This window comes from Elgaria multicarinata, chromosome 2 (genome assembly GCF_023053635.1).
Source record: "Elgaria multicarinata webbii isolate HBS135686 ecotype San Diego chromosome 2, rElgMul1.1.pri, whole genome shotgun sequence".
NCBI lineage: Eukaryota > Metazoa > Chordata > Lepidosauria > Squamata > Anguidae > Elgaria > Elgaria multicarinata.
The window spans coordinates 8,822,073-8,837,796 of NC_086172.1; the positions used below are offsets into that span (position 1 = coordinate 8,822,073).

Consider the following 15,724-nt stretch of genomic DNA (forward strand, 5'->3'; position numbering starts at 1 on the left):
TAGCCAGGGGCTGCTCCCAAGAGGCTGCTCCAGATGAAATCCTAGCCAAGCACTGAAGTAGGATGCTTCAGGGTGATTCAGCCTTTGGGTTGCATCTAATGGCGTCCTTTCATTTGCAAAACGGGTGGGTTGAATTCTCTCTCCCTTCTGTACACCCCACCCCCATCCCAAATCAGCACTGGAAGGTTGGGAAACCATACAGTGCAGATTTGGGTGCGTGTGCAGGGAAAGCAGGGGAAGGAAAGCTCCAATTGCACCAGTGGCAACCCAGTCATGTAATGCTGGATTTATTCCTTTGTGAGAGTTGAAACAGGGCTTCCCCCAAGTAGCTCAAAGCAAACTGGGCTTTGAGCTACTTGGCCATATGTTGTCCAGGGTGCCTTAGGTAAGTAACTCCATCTCTCTCTCTCTCTCTCTCTCTCTCTCTGTGGGTATAGTAATACTGTCCAAGATAGTTTGCTGCCTGACATGAAGGTGGTGTCTCTTCCCAGTTCCATGGACCGGCAGTTGAATCTTACTTTGTCATTGCCAATGGAACCGCATTTCCCACTGCACATGAGGGCGGTAGGCAGGCCCCAGGGCACAGCCAGCCCTCCAACTCCTTGCTGCTGCCCCTAGGATCTGCTGTTGTCGCATCTTCTGTGGCTGTCCTCTAGCATCTGCTGTCTAAGGCAGCTACCCCACTCTGGCTAATGACAGGGCCGGCGCCAATACTGGCCTACCTTAGCAAGGATGCATCGTTTGTCAGTGGGCAAGGAGGCAATTGTATCTCTAGCAGCTCTTTCTCACTGCCTTGTCTGGGCCTGGCAGGTGAATAACCAGGTTGCAAAAGAGAAGAAACGCTAGGGAGTCCTCAGTGGGCCCCTGCTGGGACGTGGGACCTTGGTAGATGTGCAGCTTGACTCCAGTCCTGAGTGGAACATGGAACCAAAGATCTCATTAGGTGGTCCTTTAAACTCCTGGCCCAAACGATAAAACTGATAACCAGCACTTTGAACTGGGTTCAGAATAAACCGGGAGCCAATGTATTTCAAAATAATATCAGAACAACATGTTCTGCATAACCGACCTGCTCAGCACCCTGCCAGCACCACGCTGTCCCAGCTGCAGTTTCCAAACATTTTTCAGAGTGTCTTGCAGTAGCAAAGGGAAGTTTCCGCTGGATTCTAGGGTGAAACCTCATAACCTGCAACAACCCTGAAAGGTTGGAAAACAGGGAGAACAGGAGCACTTCCTAGAATCGCTTGCCTGTATAAACAAAACTCACAAGAAGCAGCTGGTACGCTGTGTGTTTTTTGGGAAGACCTTAAGCAGTTAAAAAATAATAATTAAAACGTGTCCATGAAGGGTGCAGTCACCACAACAACGACATACTGAGTATTCTTGAACATTAGTCTATTTAAGCGCTATCCAGTGATTATTAAAAAGAACGAATCCTCCCCGCAGGCTTCAGAGTTACAAACGCCTCCACATTTCCGTGGGGCAGAGAAAGAACTGCGCGGAAAATTTATGTTAAACAAAAAAAGTCCTTCAAAGTGGCTCTCATGTCATGCCAACCCCAGAGCCACCCGGGCACCCCTTTCAGATGGGTCCTCTCCTTACACCTACACCCAGCGGGTGAACCCACGGGGTGCCGCCCGCTGAGCTGCCCGCCCAAGCGCGGCGTCCCTTCCTGGGCGCCTCCCTGGACGGCTGCGCGCTGCTGCATTGTCCCCCCGCTGAGCGGGCAGAGCCTGGCGTCTCTCTCTCTCTCTCTCCCTCTCTCGCTCCCTTCCTTCCTTCCTTCCTGCGTCAAAATAGCTGGGAGGCAACGCGCGATCAGAACAAGCCGCCACAACCTCGGCGCGTCCCCACCCCGCCCGGCTCCTCCTGGTCCCATGCCCTGCGCTGGGCTTCCCGGAGGCCGGGGGGGCAGGGCGCGATAGGCTGCCTGCCTGGCTGGCAAAGAGGCAGAGCAACGGGCGGCGCTGGCCTCGCCTCTTCGCCGCCGCCTTGCCGGCTTGGTGCGGCGCACTGGGGATCCAGGGCTTGGGACAGCCACCGTCAGCTCCCTCCGCCCTCCGCGCCGCCTCCTCCTCCTCCTCCTCCCCGGCCCGTGCGTTCCTCCCCTCCCTCCCTCCCTCCCTCCCATTCCCTGCCAGGTCAGCTCCGGTTGCGCCTTGCCCAGCGCTCGGCAGGCACGTCGAAGCCGGGCTCTGCCCTCCAGCAGCAACCCCGCTCCCTCCTCCAGCTGATCGAGGCTTAGTAGCTGCACCGTGTCTACAAGATGGCGGGATCGGTGGCAGAGAGGGACGCGGTGGTAAGTGGCCCGTTTCCGAACTACTTGGCGGCGGGGGCGAGGTGAGCGGTGGGCTTGGGGGGCTCACGCCGAGATCCCCTCTCGCGACGGATCGGAGCTGGAAAGAAGAGGGGCCGGGAGCTGGCCGGGAGACCTGTTTGCAGCGGCGGGATCCAGAGCCCAGAAATGCGCCTATTTAGGCTGAAAGGGCGGGCGTGGGAAGAGATCTTGGTGGATGCTGGAAGTAACCCAGCTGCTTATGTGCAATTCGTTATTCCTGCTCATTCCCAGGCTTCAGGTGTCATATTGGTGTGTGCTTAAGGCTGTGCTGCAGCTGGATGTGTGTGTGTGAGTGGGGGGGGGGGGAGAGAGAGAGAGAATATGAATGAGAATCTCTACTCAGTCTCAAGAGATCGTCATGAATTGTACCTGAAACACTTGCCTGGGGAAATTACGAGGCAGCACCCTTTGTTTTGCAAAGAGGCTGGAGGAAAAATATGGATTCTCTCTTCAAGACTTGAAATGAAATTGGCGCTCTGGGTTGCTTGGTGGGGCCTCCCTCTCTCCCCCCCCCCCGCGTGGGTCTGGGGCTGAACACAAAGGGTGCCTTCTCTGTCTGAGTGTGCGTTTGTTTTTGTTCTCAGAAAATAGAGGATGGGCATTTAAACAACTCCTTGGGATCTCCGGTGCAAGCAGAAGTGTATTTTCCAAGACTGGTAAAGGATTTTGGCTTTCTCTCTTCCCTGCCTTGTTGTAATGGGGCCTGATCTGGCCCTGTCTGCTCCCATGTTATGTAAAAGGCTATTCATTCTGAATCCTTGCCATCCTTTTCCAGATTGTCCCATTCTGTGGGCACATCAAAGGAGGAATGAGGCCGGGCAAGAAGGTCTTGGTCATGGGCATCGTGGATCTCAACCCAGAGAGGTAATAAGACCTAGGCAGGGCTTGCTTCCCATTGGCTGGGCTCCTCCGTTCCTGTCCATGTATTCCTTCTTGGCCAAAGAACTGCCAGAAAAGCTGTGTTCCCACAAAAAGAATGTGCCTGCCGAACATCCATCATTTCTGAAGACAGCTATTTTTATCTGTAGTTGTAAATATAGAACGCTGGTTTCTCCTTTGACCCAAAGAGGAGGGCATATTTTTACAAGGGAAGATCCTTGTTTCCCAACATTTCTCATGGGCGCAGTAAGGGTCGCTGTCTACATGACATGTGCTCTAGATGGAGATCTTCTCCATACTGGAGGTGGTGGGGAAACATATAATGTGATAAATGGTGATGAGAAAAAGATAGATTAGGGTGGCAAGCATGGAAGTGAGACTCCACATACTGTAATTACTTGCCAGCTTTGGCAAGGCCAGTTCGGATTTGTTTGTATAGGCCTAGAAGTCAAGTATCCTGCATCTTGGATTTGATTGCTCGTTTCGGATGAATGAGAGTTCTGCTGTTCCCATTACAGTTTTGACATCAGTCTTACGTGTGGAGACTCAGAGGATCCTCCTGGTGACGTAGCTATCGAACTGAAAGCCATATTCTCAGACAGACAGTTCCTCAGGAATTCTTGCGTTTCTGGCGAATGGGGAGAAGAACAATCATCTCTTCCTTATTTCCCATTTATTCCAGACCAACCCTTTAGGGTGAGTACTAAGAGTTCATAAAGCAAGCAATGCCTGTTTTTCTTTTTAATTTTGTGTGCATGTTGGAAAGAGCATTGAGCTGTAAGAATCTCTGCCCGTTTGAGTAACTCAACAACATGTAGACTCAAAGCTACTGGCTGATTTAAATCTATGTATAGGAATTTAATATTTTGCATATATGTCTGGTGTTTATTCATTGTGATGGCAACTCATCAGAAAAGTCTAGAAACGGCAGACCTAGGAATGCTACAATGCATGGAAGATGGTAGTATTTAGTGGTATAGCAGAGTTTCTGGGTTTGGTTATTACAACCATAAATTTAAAGCTTGAAAATTATGCCTCCATTTGAAGCAGTTACTGTATAATTCATATACTTATTGGTATGTCTCCATGCTTTTTGGTTTATTGGCTATAATGTGTCTCAATGTTGTAGTTTGTTGATGTGTTTTCATATGCTCCAGTAGAGATTCTCCCTGGATGACTGTAACTCATTAGATCCATAGTAAGCACAGGAATAACAAATAAATGAATGCAGCTACACACTCACACACTCCACACAATAATCATTTGTGTATTTTCATCTTACTCTTGTTCTGCTACATGCCACCTCCTCTTTAAAAGGGGTTGGGTAAGAAATAGCAAACAAACAAGAATCCAGAAAAGTATGAAAAGCAATATATAAAATCAAAATAATGTGGTATTTAACACTCTTTTAATTTTAAATATTGATTGCTCTTCAACTTTCAGATGTGGATCCATTAGACATTTCTTGGAGGGGAAAATATTTGTTTTTCTCGTTTTACCACCTCTTCAAACTACCCCCATGCTAAATCTAGCTAAGGATATCTGCGCATAAGATCAAGCTTCCAAGTTTGGGTTTAATTCATAGGATCAGACATAAATTGGATATACATCTAAATGAGGATCTGAACACAGCTGTCTGTTTACAATGCATTGCTTTCAAAGGAAGGCACAGCCAAATGCATTCAGAAGCCTCTTCGGTCTTGGGGGCTTGTCTTAGACTCAGGAGCTCAACCCAGCAAGTGATGCTGCAAAGGAGCTGGGGTAGAGTTGCCATGTACTGAATCCACAAAACCGGGACAAATTCATTCATTCATTTGTTTTGCCACAAGTTTCTACTGAGCACTACAAAATGGGAGAAGGGGGATCCAATGCCCTTGAAGATGAAAGACTGCAACTCCCAAAATGCCTCACGGCACAGCACACCTTGCAAGGGAGTCATTGTTCACATGAAGTACACTGGGGGTCAACCAGAAGAAAACATGCAATGGTTAAAAGCTCAACAGATCTCTGTGTGTGGCCATTAGGATAGAGAGAGAGAGTTAACGTAAACAAAATTAGAAGAGAATGAGAAGATTAAGACTGTAAATATATTACTTGGGAATAAGTCGAACGACCCCACCAGGCTCTTGCATCCTTCCTGCATGTTAATGAGAGAAGGCAGGACCGGTGCCAGACTATTTTGCGCCCTAGGCAGGTGAGCTGCTTTCACCCACCCACCCCGACCTCCATGTACCTGGGCGCAGGGCGCCATCTCGCCCGCCCAGCCAAAGCGAAGCCAGGACGCTGGGGTGGGTGGGGCGGCTTCAGAATGAAAGGAGATACTTTCATTAGAACTGTGGCACCGGGGTAAAGGGTTAGATTCCTCCATCCACACCACTGTCCTAATCCTGATTCACCTGCCAAAAAAAAAAAAAAAAAAGCCCAGACGTGTAACACAAACTTTGGCTTCCCAGCGCCCAACTCTGGTGGCCGGTGTGCTGCTCTCTGTTGCCAGGCAACCAGAGATATGTAGTCACTGAGTTCATTTCCTGCTGGATTGGGTCCTTGGGAGAGTGGGATGGAGTGCCCAGTGGTCTTTAAAAAAAGATTTCAAGATTTGTTTACGTATTTTAGGGCCCACTCTGGGACTGTTTCAATGTGTCTATTTATATATGTAAGGTAGCCATTTCGTTTATAGTAGTAGTATACTCTCAGTGATGGAATATTAGTGCAATGTAAGGAACAATGTTGAATTCTTCCTGGTATCCTATACTAGTTATCAGTTTACATTTATTATCTTTGGCTGATTTCCTTTGACATGAATGGCATTGGGAAAAGTAAATTGTGTGAATAGTGCAACCTGGGATTATGAGATTTTTAGTCTGCTGGTGGGAGACAATTAAATCTATCTGTATGCTAAACGTATTGCTTTGTCCCTCTTAAGAATGGATGAGTGCCCAGAGTGCAAGAGGCCCAAATTATAATCATTAGCGTTATTGTTTCTTATTAGTATGGCTCCTTAAGGAAGTGTGTGGGAGAGTGTAATTTAAAATGCAGGACAAATGGCAAAGTCATTTTTTGAGGTCAAATCAGGATAGTTGGTTACATCTGTCTAGAGGTCACAGGAACAACCTGCATTATTTTTATCTGATGCTATAGACTATATGAATGATGCTGTGTATATCTGCCCGGTCTTTTGGGTTCCTCGAGATGTTAATCTCGGAGAGACTTTTCCAGTTTATTGGACAATCCATGAGATTGTGCAAATTGGTTTGAGTATCATCATAACTGAATTATTTGTCGTCGTCGTCCCCCCGCCATCCCGGTAAAATGGATAGGGTTGAGATGTGGGAAAATCAGGAACAAATCACTCAGGGTCTTTGCAGATTTATGTATTTATTAGTTAGTAGCCATGCTCTCAAAACAAATGGCATACAAAGAAAAACATAAAAATACAGTCAGGTAATACAACCATAATCAACAATTAAAAGTGGTCCAAACACTGCATTAAAAGCCAACATAAAAATGATCACAGCACTGAACAAGCTGGGTAAAGAAGCCTCTCTGGGACGAGAGTTCCATAGGTGGGTGCTACCAGTGAAAAGGCCCTTTCTCCAGTTACTACTTGTCTTAATTTAGTTGGCAGAGTGGCATGGGGCCTCTAAAGCCAATCTTAATGGCCAGACAGGTTTATGTGGGAAAAGGCAGCTGGACTTGAGCTGTTTAGGGGTTTGTTGTTGTACTGCTCTAACAGTCAGGAACTGAAATCTGACTTCCTGTAACTTGAGCCCATTATTCTGTGTCCTGCAGGACATGGAATAATGGGCTCAAGTTACAGGAAGCCAGATTCCGGCTGGACATCAGGAAAAACTTCCTGACTGTTAGAGCAGTACGACAATGGAACCAATTACCTAGGGAGGTTATGGGCTTTCACATACTAGAGGCATTCAAGAGGCAGCTGGACAGCCATCTGTCAGGTGTGCTTTAAGCTGGATTCCTGCATTGAGCAGGGGGTTGGACTCGATGGCCTTGTAGGTCCCTTCCAACTCTGCTATTCTATGATTCTATGAAAGTTAAAAGTAGCATTTTGAATTGTGCTCAGAAGCATAGCCAGTAAAGCTGTTCTAAATTTGGTATAGTATGTTCTGTAGAACTAGTCCCATTCATGGTATTGTATGCTGTTTCTGAACAGTCTTCAAAGACAGCCCCATTGCAACAGTCAAAGCAAAATGTCGGAAGTACTTATTCACTTGAGAAATGGACTCTTCCTGCTCATTAGATGTAGGTATCTATAATACATCTTCGAGGGTGGGATGGGGGGGAGCAGGGAAAATATTTTTCTTAACTTAATTTAACTTAAATTTAAACTTTGCTGTTTTAATTCTGTATTTTAACCTATATCAATTTCTGCTGTGTGGTTTTATCCTGGTTGTGCTTTTTATATTGTATTTTGTATTTGTGTTTTTAGATCGTTGGTTGTTTTATTATGCTCTTCATGGTTTTAATTTTTGTGAACCGCCCAGAGAGCTTTGGCTATTGGGCAGTATAAAAATGTAATAAATAAATAAATAAATAAAAATACTTACGGACACTTGTGTGCATCTTCCCCATTACGGAAAAACATGGCAGGCGCAACGCCTCTCCCTCTGAGGTCAACATGCGCTGCATGTGAACAGGGGGAGATCTTACTATAAAAATATCATGGGATCTTCACCCCTCCATCCCACTAGACCAGGTAGGTCTAGCTAAGGCCCTAGTATAAGGTAGCTCTATGTTCCTACCTGCCTAACATAGGCATGTTGTGATTATAGGGATGTAGATGTACTCTGTACAGTAAAAATGCAATTAATATTACAATAGTAATTACAACATCCCCCAAACAGTTAAGGGCCTCTTTTATTGAGGCTGAGAACATTCTTTAGAAAAAAGAAAAACATTCCCTATAGTCATACTCATCTCAGAGGAATAGGCAACAGACAAATGTAGGACAACAGACAAGGAGAACTTGAAGCAACAGCAAGGTTATGGTTAGCATTTCAGACATGATTTTAGCTTCCTGTTTGGTTGGCATCTTTTGTAGGCACTTTGAGAGGGACGATGCTGGGAGGGATCTCACAGCTGAGCAGCTCTGAAGATTTTAAACTGTGCCTTCTTTTTAATGACAGAGGTTTATTATGAACTAATCCTTTGCAGACAATGAGCACAAGGCACGATCACCATTTATTGGTGCTTGGAGATCTAAAAAATGCTAACAATTCAACCAAAGTTAAGCACATTAAGTCCATGTTATATAGTAGTTCAAATGCGATTTGAACATTTTCATCCCTAAACGAAACTAGCAGGGTTTAAAACTGCTTACCTTTGACAGGATTATGTCCATAATCACTGAATGGTGTCTTTCTGTCCTATACCCCCCACAAACTCATTCTCAGTAATTCAAATTAAAGGTGTGTGGCTTCATATTAGCCCCATCCCATCCAATATGTCTCCCATACACCTAAGCTATTTTTCTCATAGCATGGAGGTCTTTCTAATGCAAAGGGGGCTGTGGCAATACTTTAGGAATATCTGGGGCTGGTTCCTTTGGCCCTAGCTGATGTTTCCATACCAACGAGTAACTGCCAAGGATAAAGTGTATATAGCAGGGCCGAAAGACTTGCTCCTTCACTTGAAATATGTCCGTATACCTTCCTGTATTATTGGTGCAATGTCAGGATTTCTAATGGTGCACTAATAAGCACTCATCCCAAGCACTGAAAGCTGACTGACAAACATAGAAAATCTGTTTTGATAACAATCCAATGACGTACAGTGGAGTATGTGATCTACCTTCATTGAAGAGTACTGCATCTCAGGTGATGTGAAGGTTATAGCAGCTCTATGCATGTTCCATACATGCACGTCATCACTTTATATTGCAGCTATCAAGCGATCAACATATATGTGTGAACTTCGCCTTGCAGGCATAGCGTACTAGAATTGCACCTGTTGCTCTTTTGAGGTTGTACAAACATAAGTTTTTGAGGATCAGACTGTTATATATATTTATTCCCACAAGCTTCATTCAAGAGTGCCTGGAGTTGACTGGCAACCACCCACTCAAGCACCTTGCCCAGGAAGGGGGTGTTGTCAATTGGCCTATAGTTGTTAACATCATCTAGATCCAGTTTAGGCTTTTTCAGGAGTGACCTAATTACTGCCTCCTTTGAAGAGGCTGCAACCACTCCTTCTCTCAAGGAACAATTTACAACTTCCTGAACCCAGCTGGATATCCGTTCCCTATTAGGTGCTAATGACTGACAAAGGTCAAGCACACATGGCCATAGCCTTGGCCTCAGCGACTGAAATTCACCCAATAAAGCTGAACCAGAGTGGGCGCTTCTACTAATGGAACTGCATTAATTCTGGTGTCCAAGTTATTTGAGCAACTTTATCTTCAAAATGCCGCAACAACTTGTCAAAGTGTGCTGCCAAGGGTTCCACCATCTTTCTCCACGGCCCAGATTGGAGCAGGCCATGAACCACTCTAAAAAGCTCCATGACGCTGAAAAGATGCGACTGTTCAGGAAAAGAACTCCCTTTTTGCCACCATTAGCGCCACAGAGTAGGCTTGATAATGAAGTCTAACCTGTGTTTGGTTTGACTTGGCATTGTTTTTCTTCCACCTGCATTCTAGCATTCTTCCCTCTTACTTCATTGCCTTCAGCTTAGATGTATACTAAGAAACTGGCCAGGTTCTGATCAAAGGGAGAGGGTGTTTAGGCACGATCATGTCATCTGCCCAAGTCCTCTCTGCATTCCGCAGAGCAACCTGGGCTTCGACAGGAGCCCCAGCCATACCAGCTGGAAAATCCCCTGGAGCCCTTTGGAATCCATTAGTGTCCATTGGTGGGCCATTTTAATAGTTCCTCCCACTCTTGCAGAGGGGAAAAGCCAGTGAAAATCTACACTTCAATGCATGCTTGAGGACTGAGCACGAAGTTAAACTATGGCATTTGCTACCACAAAATGTGGTGAAGGCCACTAACCCTTAAAATGGGATTAGAGAAATTCGTGGAGAATCAAACTATCAATGGCTACTACTTCTGATGGCTATATGCTACCTCTGTGTCAGAGGCAGTATGCTTCTGCGTACCAGTTCCTAGGGATCATGAACAGGAGGTCGTCCTTGCACTCATGACCGGCTTGTGGGTTTTCCGCTGGCTACTGTGCGAATATAACGTTGAACTACCTAGACTTTTGGTCTGTTCTAGCAGGGCTGTTCTTGTATTCTTAAGATACGTGTAGTACAGTATGCTTCTGTTTTCAATGGAATTTACTTCCATCTAAGTGTGCATAGGGTTGCAGGCTTAAGTATATTAGAAAAATGCAATCCTTTTTAAATAAATGTGCTTAGAAAGAGATGGGCTTCAGTCCAATTTTAATCGAAGCAATTTTAATAGTTTATTGTTGATGTGAATAGAGTTGGCTCTGGGGCTCTGGGGTACAGTGGGCAAGGAAATTAACTATGGTGTTATATAAAAGGTGTGTGTGTGTACACATGTTCTATGCATCTACAAGGTATAGAATTATAGATATATTTTTGTACTGTTGTTGATTTAGCTTACAGTAGACCAGTGAACCATGTGTCAATCCCTGCTAGTCCAAACAGCAGACCACAGGATTAGAAAGTTTTGTATATGTATCACAGTGCTCAAAATTTCCAGATGATGTGCTGTCTCTTTTTTTGTGAATGCTGCTTTCCACTCTGAACTGGAAGCATGCTCCACTGTACCTACAAATTGTTGAGCATATCTTACATATGAGGCAACTCCCCATCTAGGCCAGAGCTGCTTAGTTTCAGCAATAGAACCATGCCATATGCCTTCAGAGCATTCTCTACATCATTTCCCTCTCAGCCAGAAGGCCACTGGGCAGCCTTTAATTGACTCACAATATTTCAGTCTCATCTCCTTGTCTGTAAAATGGGAACAATAATGTTCTAACTCACAGAAGATAAATAATATGTAGACTCTGCACATCAAAGTTGCTATAGGAGTTGTTTTTAATAATTTACATGTGGCACATGTTCTTAGAGTTATGAAGTAATTCTGGATTTACAGCTATGTACATTGCTTGCGCTGCCATTATGTCATGCGAACTGTACTGCCTGTTCAGCAATACCAATATTCCTGGCAGAGTGATGCTCTTAGATTTGCAACATTTAATCGATGGTTGCTTTGATTTTCGTATTAATCATTTATATTGCACCTTTAATGAGCAAAACATGTTAGAGTAACCACTCCATCTTGTCAGTTAGTACATTGGCATAATAGCTTTATAAAACTATGCTTATTCTCTTTATTTATTATTTAGTACATTGACTTAATAGCTTTATGAAACTATGCTTATCCTCCTGCTGGAGATGTGGGGTTGAAATTGAGAGTATGGCTTGACCAATGCTACCCAGTGATTCTGTAAGCTGGATTTGTTTTTTGAGATTCCCCACATTTTGCAGATGAAGGTATAACATACTTGATTACAGTGGCTGTGCTCCATGACTGTGTAATTAGATTTTACAAGATAACCGGAAGTCTGTAACAGAGCAATCCTATACAGGTCTACTCAGAAGTAAGGTCAGTTGAGATCAATAGGACTTACCCCCAGATCAATGTGCATAGGGTTGTATTCTAAGGCTACAATCCTATAAACACTTACTGGGGAGTAAGTCCTATGGGCCTTATTTCTGAGTAGACTTGTATAGGGTTGCTTTGTAAGTGATCTAACCCAACCCCCACAGATGCTCAAGGCAATATAACATAGACAACAGTTCCCATGTTAGTGATATTTAAGTTCTGTGAAAAGTTCCTTCCAGTTAAAATTGTGATCCTGGTTCATAATTTGTTTCTTACAGGTTGAAATTCTTTGTGAGCACCCTCGTTTTAGAGTATTCGTGGATGGACACCAGCTTTTTGATTTTTACCACCGCGTTGAGAAGTTGTCAGCTATTGACACGATAAAGATAAACGGAGATCTCCAACTTACTAAACTTGGTTGACCTTTTTATTACTATTTTGAAAAGAAAAACAGAACAAGATGAAAACCAAAATATTAGATTCCAAATTGGCTCAGGTGCCACCAGCATCTGTCTGAAGGAGCAGTGACAACTATACTTGAACATCTCCCTAACAGACAGGCGTCACAGTTTCATTCCTATAAGCAGTAAAGAACACGTTGATGAACTGCAGTACTGTTTCTCCTAATGAAGAAAGCAATTGATGATGAATAAATACTGAGCCCTTCTTCTTCCTTTGGAACAAAAAGAGCCTATCCCTGCTGGATAATCAAATTGTAAAGGATCTGAAAGCGTTACTTCATTCATTGTCTAAGCGGCATAAGCTATTCGTTTTTGAAACCAAGTGCTAAATCTATAAGTAAACACAGCAAAGAAAAAGTTTTCTTTTGCAATAAATAAATAAAATAAATATAAATTGCTCCTGCACTTAAGTGGATTAGTGTAAGTGTAACACAGATCACAAGAGAGGGCCAAATCTTGAAGTCGTTATTCAATGTCTAATGCTGGTCTCATTAAAATCAATGGCAGAAGTCCCATGGACTTTAAAGGTGCATGTTCAGCTAGACAAAATGGCTGGAGCTCAGCACACACATCCCATTGAATCAAGAGGACTGGAGTGTGCTTAATTGTGTACTGGTTGGCAGCGAGGTACTATTGTTTTTACCTTGGTGAATTGGTTGCCAACGAAAGGGTAGAAACTGAGTAATGGCTTCTGGATTTGGCCTACATATTTTAGTCAGGGTATGTGCATAGAATGTAGGTCATTAAATGTTTTGCACAATGTAATATTAATACAATTTTTAAAAGCTTTCTTCTAGTTTATTTATTGATACTCATTGTGTTAATGTGTTAACAGTAAAACTGAACAATATTATTGAGATTGAAGAGCAGCGAAGTATAAACCTTCTGAATGTACAATTGTTCTTTTGGCAAACACTAACATATCATTTCAGAAATATGTCTTTGTCTTTAGGCAGTTGATGGTATTCTTATGGTGCCCTCACAATTCACAGAAGCATGGTCTGTTCATGTCTTCACCAGAAACTGCTTTCAGTGTGTTGTAACTCTCCTACAAATGGTAGCTCAGAACTATTAGACATTCGGGGTAACAATAGGTTTTTCTAGGTTTATTGGTGCTTATAGCTGCAATCCGATATCCACTTAGCTGGAAGTAAGCCCCATTCAACTCAGTGGGACTTACTTCTGAGTAGACACATAAAAGATTGCACTGTTAGAGCTGGAGAATACAATTGTATTTTGCAGACTACTAGCCCTTTGTGGCTACTGTCCTTGTTGGGGGAGAGAATAAAATTCTCAGCTCATCCAAGGACAAAAAAATTAGCCTTTATAACTGACCCAATTAATATTGTAGGAAAATCAGATACGTTGACACAAATAATTGTATTATCACTGTAATTACACCACACAATGGATGATCACAGTGACTATTCATAGAAGTTTTAGGAATCAATCCAACCTGTACCCCTTGGACAGTGTTTCACACTCCATCTTGGATGACGTTTCACAGTGGGCTGTAAAGGACTTATTTGGGTGTTATAGTCTGATAAATAAACATGTATTTGCATTATTTTTAAAACTTGTATTATAGTGACTTTTAAAGACATTTATTATGGATGCATTTTGTAGTATAACATTTTTTAAAGTCAAGAGAAGTAAAAAAACCCACTTATGCTTGAATCATAAAGGAGGTCTGTTTCAATCAATTAATCAGTGCAGGAACCTTCTTGTTTAAGATTAGATTTTTTTTAAAAAAAAACACGGTGCACTCCCCACCTTTCAGCTAGAAGTTCTAAGTTTGTTTGATCAGTCAGTTAGCATCCAATTCATTTAGTGGAGTAGCATTTTCCTTTCATTATGGAACTCTATAAAACAGGGCCCCTTTGTTTCTCCTAGTTAGCCTATACTCTCTGGCCTACAGTAGTGCCATATTTTGAGGTTTTCTTCTCTCACAGGTGGCAGGCCTGGCTAGTTTGCGATAGAAAGTCACCACAGTACCCCAAATCTGCCTACTCCATCTACTAAATTTGGTATCATCATTCTATTCCTTGCCTCTGCCTTAATGGGTATAAAGAAGGGATACAAAAGTTATCCTCAAACACCACTAAGTAATTAAGACTACAATCCTATGCCCTAGTTTCATTGAGCTCAGTTGGGCTTGCTTCTGAGTGGACATGCATAAGATTGCACTGTAAAGCTGCAGGCCTGTGCCCACTTACCTGATAGTAAATCCAATCGAAGCCAATGGAACTTATTCTGAGTAGAAATGTATAGCATGGTACTGTAAGGCTGCAATCCTGTGAACATTTACTTGCGACCAAGGCCTTAGCTAGACCTAAGGTTTATCCTGGGGTCATCCCTGTTCATGTAAATGACACACAGGGGATTCCGGGAGCAGGTAGGGACAACCCCGGGATAAACCTTAGGTCTAGCTAAGGCCAGAGTCCTATTGTTCTCAGTGTTACCTACTTCCATCTAACCTTGGATCGGATCAGGATATTACATGTTCTAATCCTAAACTGCTTCTTCGGAGTAGACCTTACTGAAATAAATTCCTTTTGAGAAATGTGACTGTGTTCATGCAGCACGCATTAAAGTCACTATCTTGACTGAATACCGAATGGATTTTTTCTGTATTCAGTAAATATCATGTTGATAATAAACAAAACACTCCTGAATTAGTATAAGAATATGCAGTGTGTAACTATGTATTTGGTTTGTTGAATTGTCTGCATACACTTAGGACAGCTTTCCCCAACCTGGTGCCCTCCAGATGTTTGGAATTTCAACTCCCACTAGCAGCCGCAGTCAGCATGGCCAATGGTCAAGAATGCTGGCAGTTGTTGTCTGAAACATCTGGAAGGCACCAAGTGGAGAAGGCTGTCTTAGAGTAATCTATAAGCTGTATATTTCTTTAATTGAATACTGTATATTGTATATTGAATACTGTATACTCCCCAGTCTTTATGGAGTTTATAGATTATACACACTTTGTACACTGTAAAAATTGGGGAGGGGGGACTGAGCCAGGATGCCTAGGGCTGCATGAATGTGTGACTAGACTTTTAAGCATGCAAGTATTCACCTTGAAATCAATTGTCAGGTCAAACATCTGAGTCTCACTTGCACTATGACGATGAACAGAGCCTGCACGAAACTCATACCCAGGTCTTTTCACATTCTTATCCTTTCTTACTGTGGGCAAGCTTTTATTTCTGTCTCTGCTGGATAGTCTGTGTATGTTATTTGTCCCTCAGCAGTCCTCAGACATGAAGGTAATTAATGCCCCCAGAGATTTTGCAAGGTTGTTCTGCAATGGTACTGTTACAAATGCCTCTGAGAATTAATGAGATCAAGACATATCAGAAGTTTAAATTGCAACATTAGCCTTACCTTTGAATGTGTCCCTGATTAACACCCCCCACCCTGGCGGCAAAATTAATATCAGAACCTAA

At 43.4% G+C, this 15,724-nt stretch overlaps 1 protein-coding gene across 1 annotated transcript; it reads left to right on the forward strand.

The window, feature by feature from the left end:
• Window positions 1-2,146: 2,146 nt before the first annotated feature.
• LGALSL (galectin like) lies at window positions 2,147-14,364 on the forward strand. Its single transcript, XM_063115985.1, has 5 exons — window positions 2,147-2,299; window positions 2,923-2,994; window positions 3,114-3,202; window positions 3,736-3,913; window positions 12,090-14,364. Exons 1-5 carry the CDS (start codon window positions 2,267-2,269, stop codon window positions 12,231-12,233), a joined length of 516 nt encoding a protein of 171 aa, XP_062972055.1. The 5' UTR covers window positions 2,147-2,266; the 3' UTR covers window positions 12,234-14,364.
• Window positions 14,365-15,724: the final 1,360 nt, after the last annotated feature.

Excerpts from the sequence above, each read along its gene's own strand:
- LGALSL (XM_063115985.1), top strand. The coding sequence starts at position 2,267 with ATGGCGGGATCGGTGGCAGAGAGGGACGCGGTG. Across the intron at positions 2,300-2,922 it reads TGGCAGAGAGGGACGCGGTG|AAAATAGAGGATGGGCATTT; the intron begins GTAAGTGGCCCG and ends TTTTGTTCTCAG. Across the intron at positions 3,203-3,735 it reads GTGGATCTCAACCCAGAGAG|TTTTGACATCAGTCTTACGT; the intron begins GTAATAAGACCT and ends TTCCCATTACAG.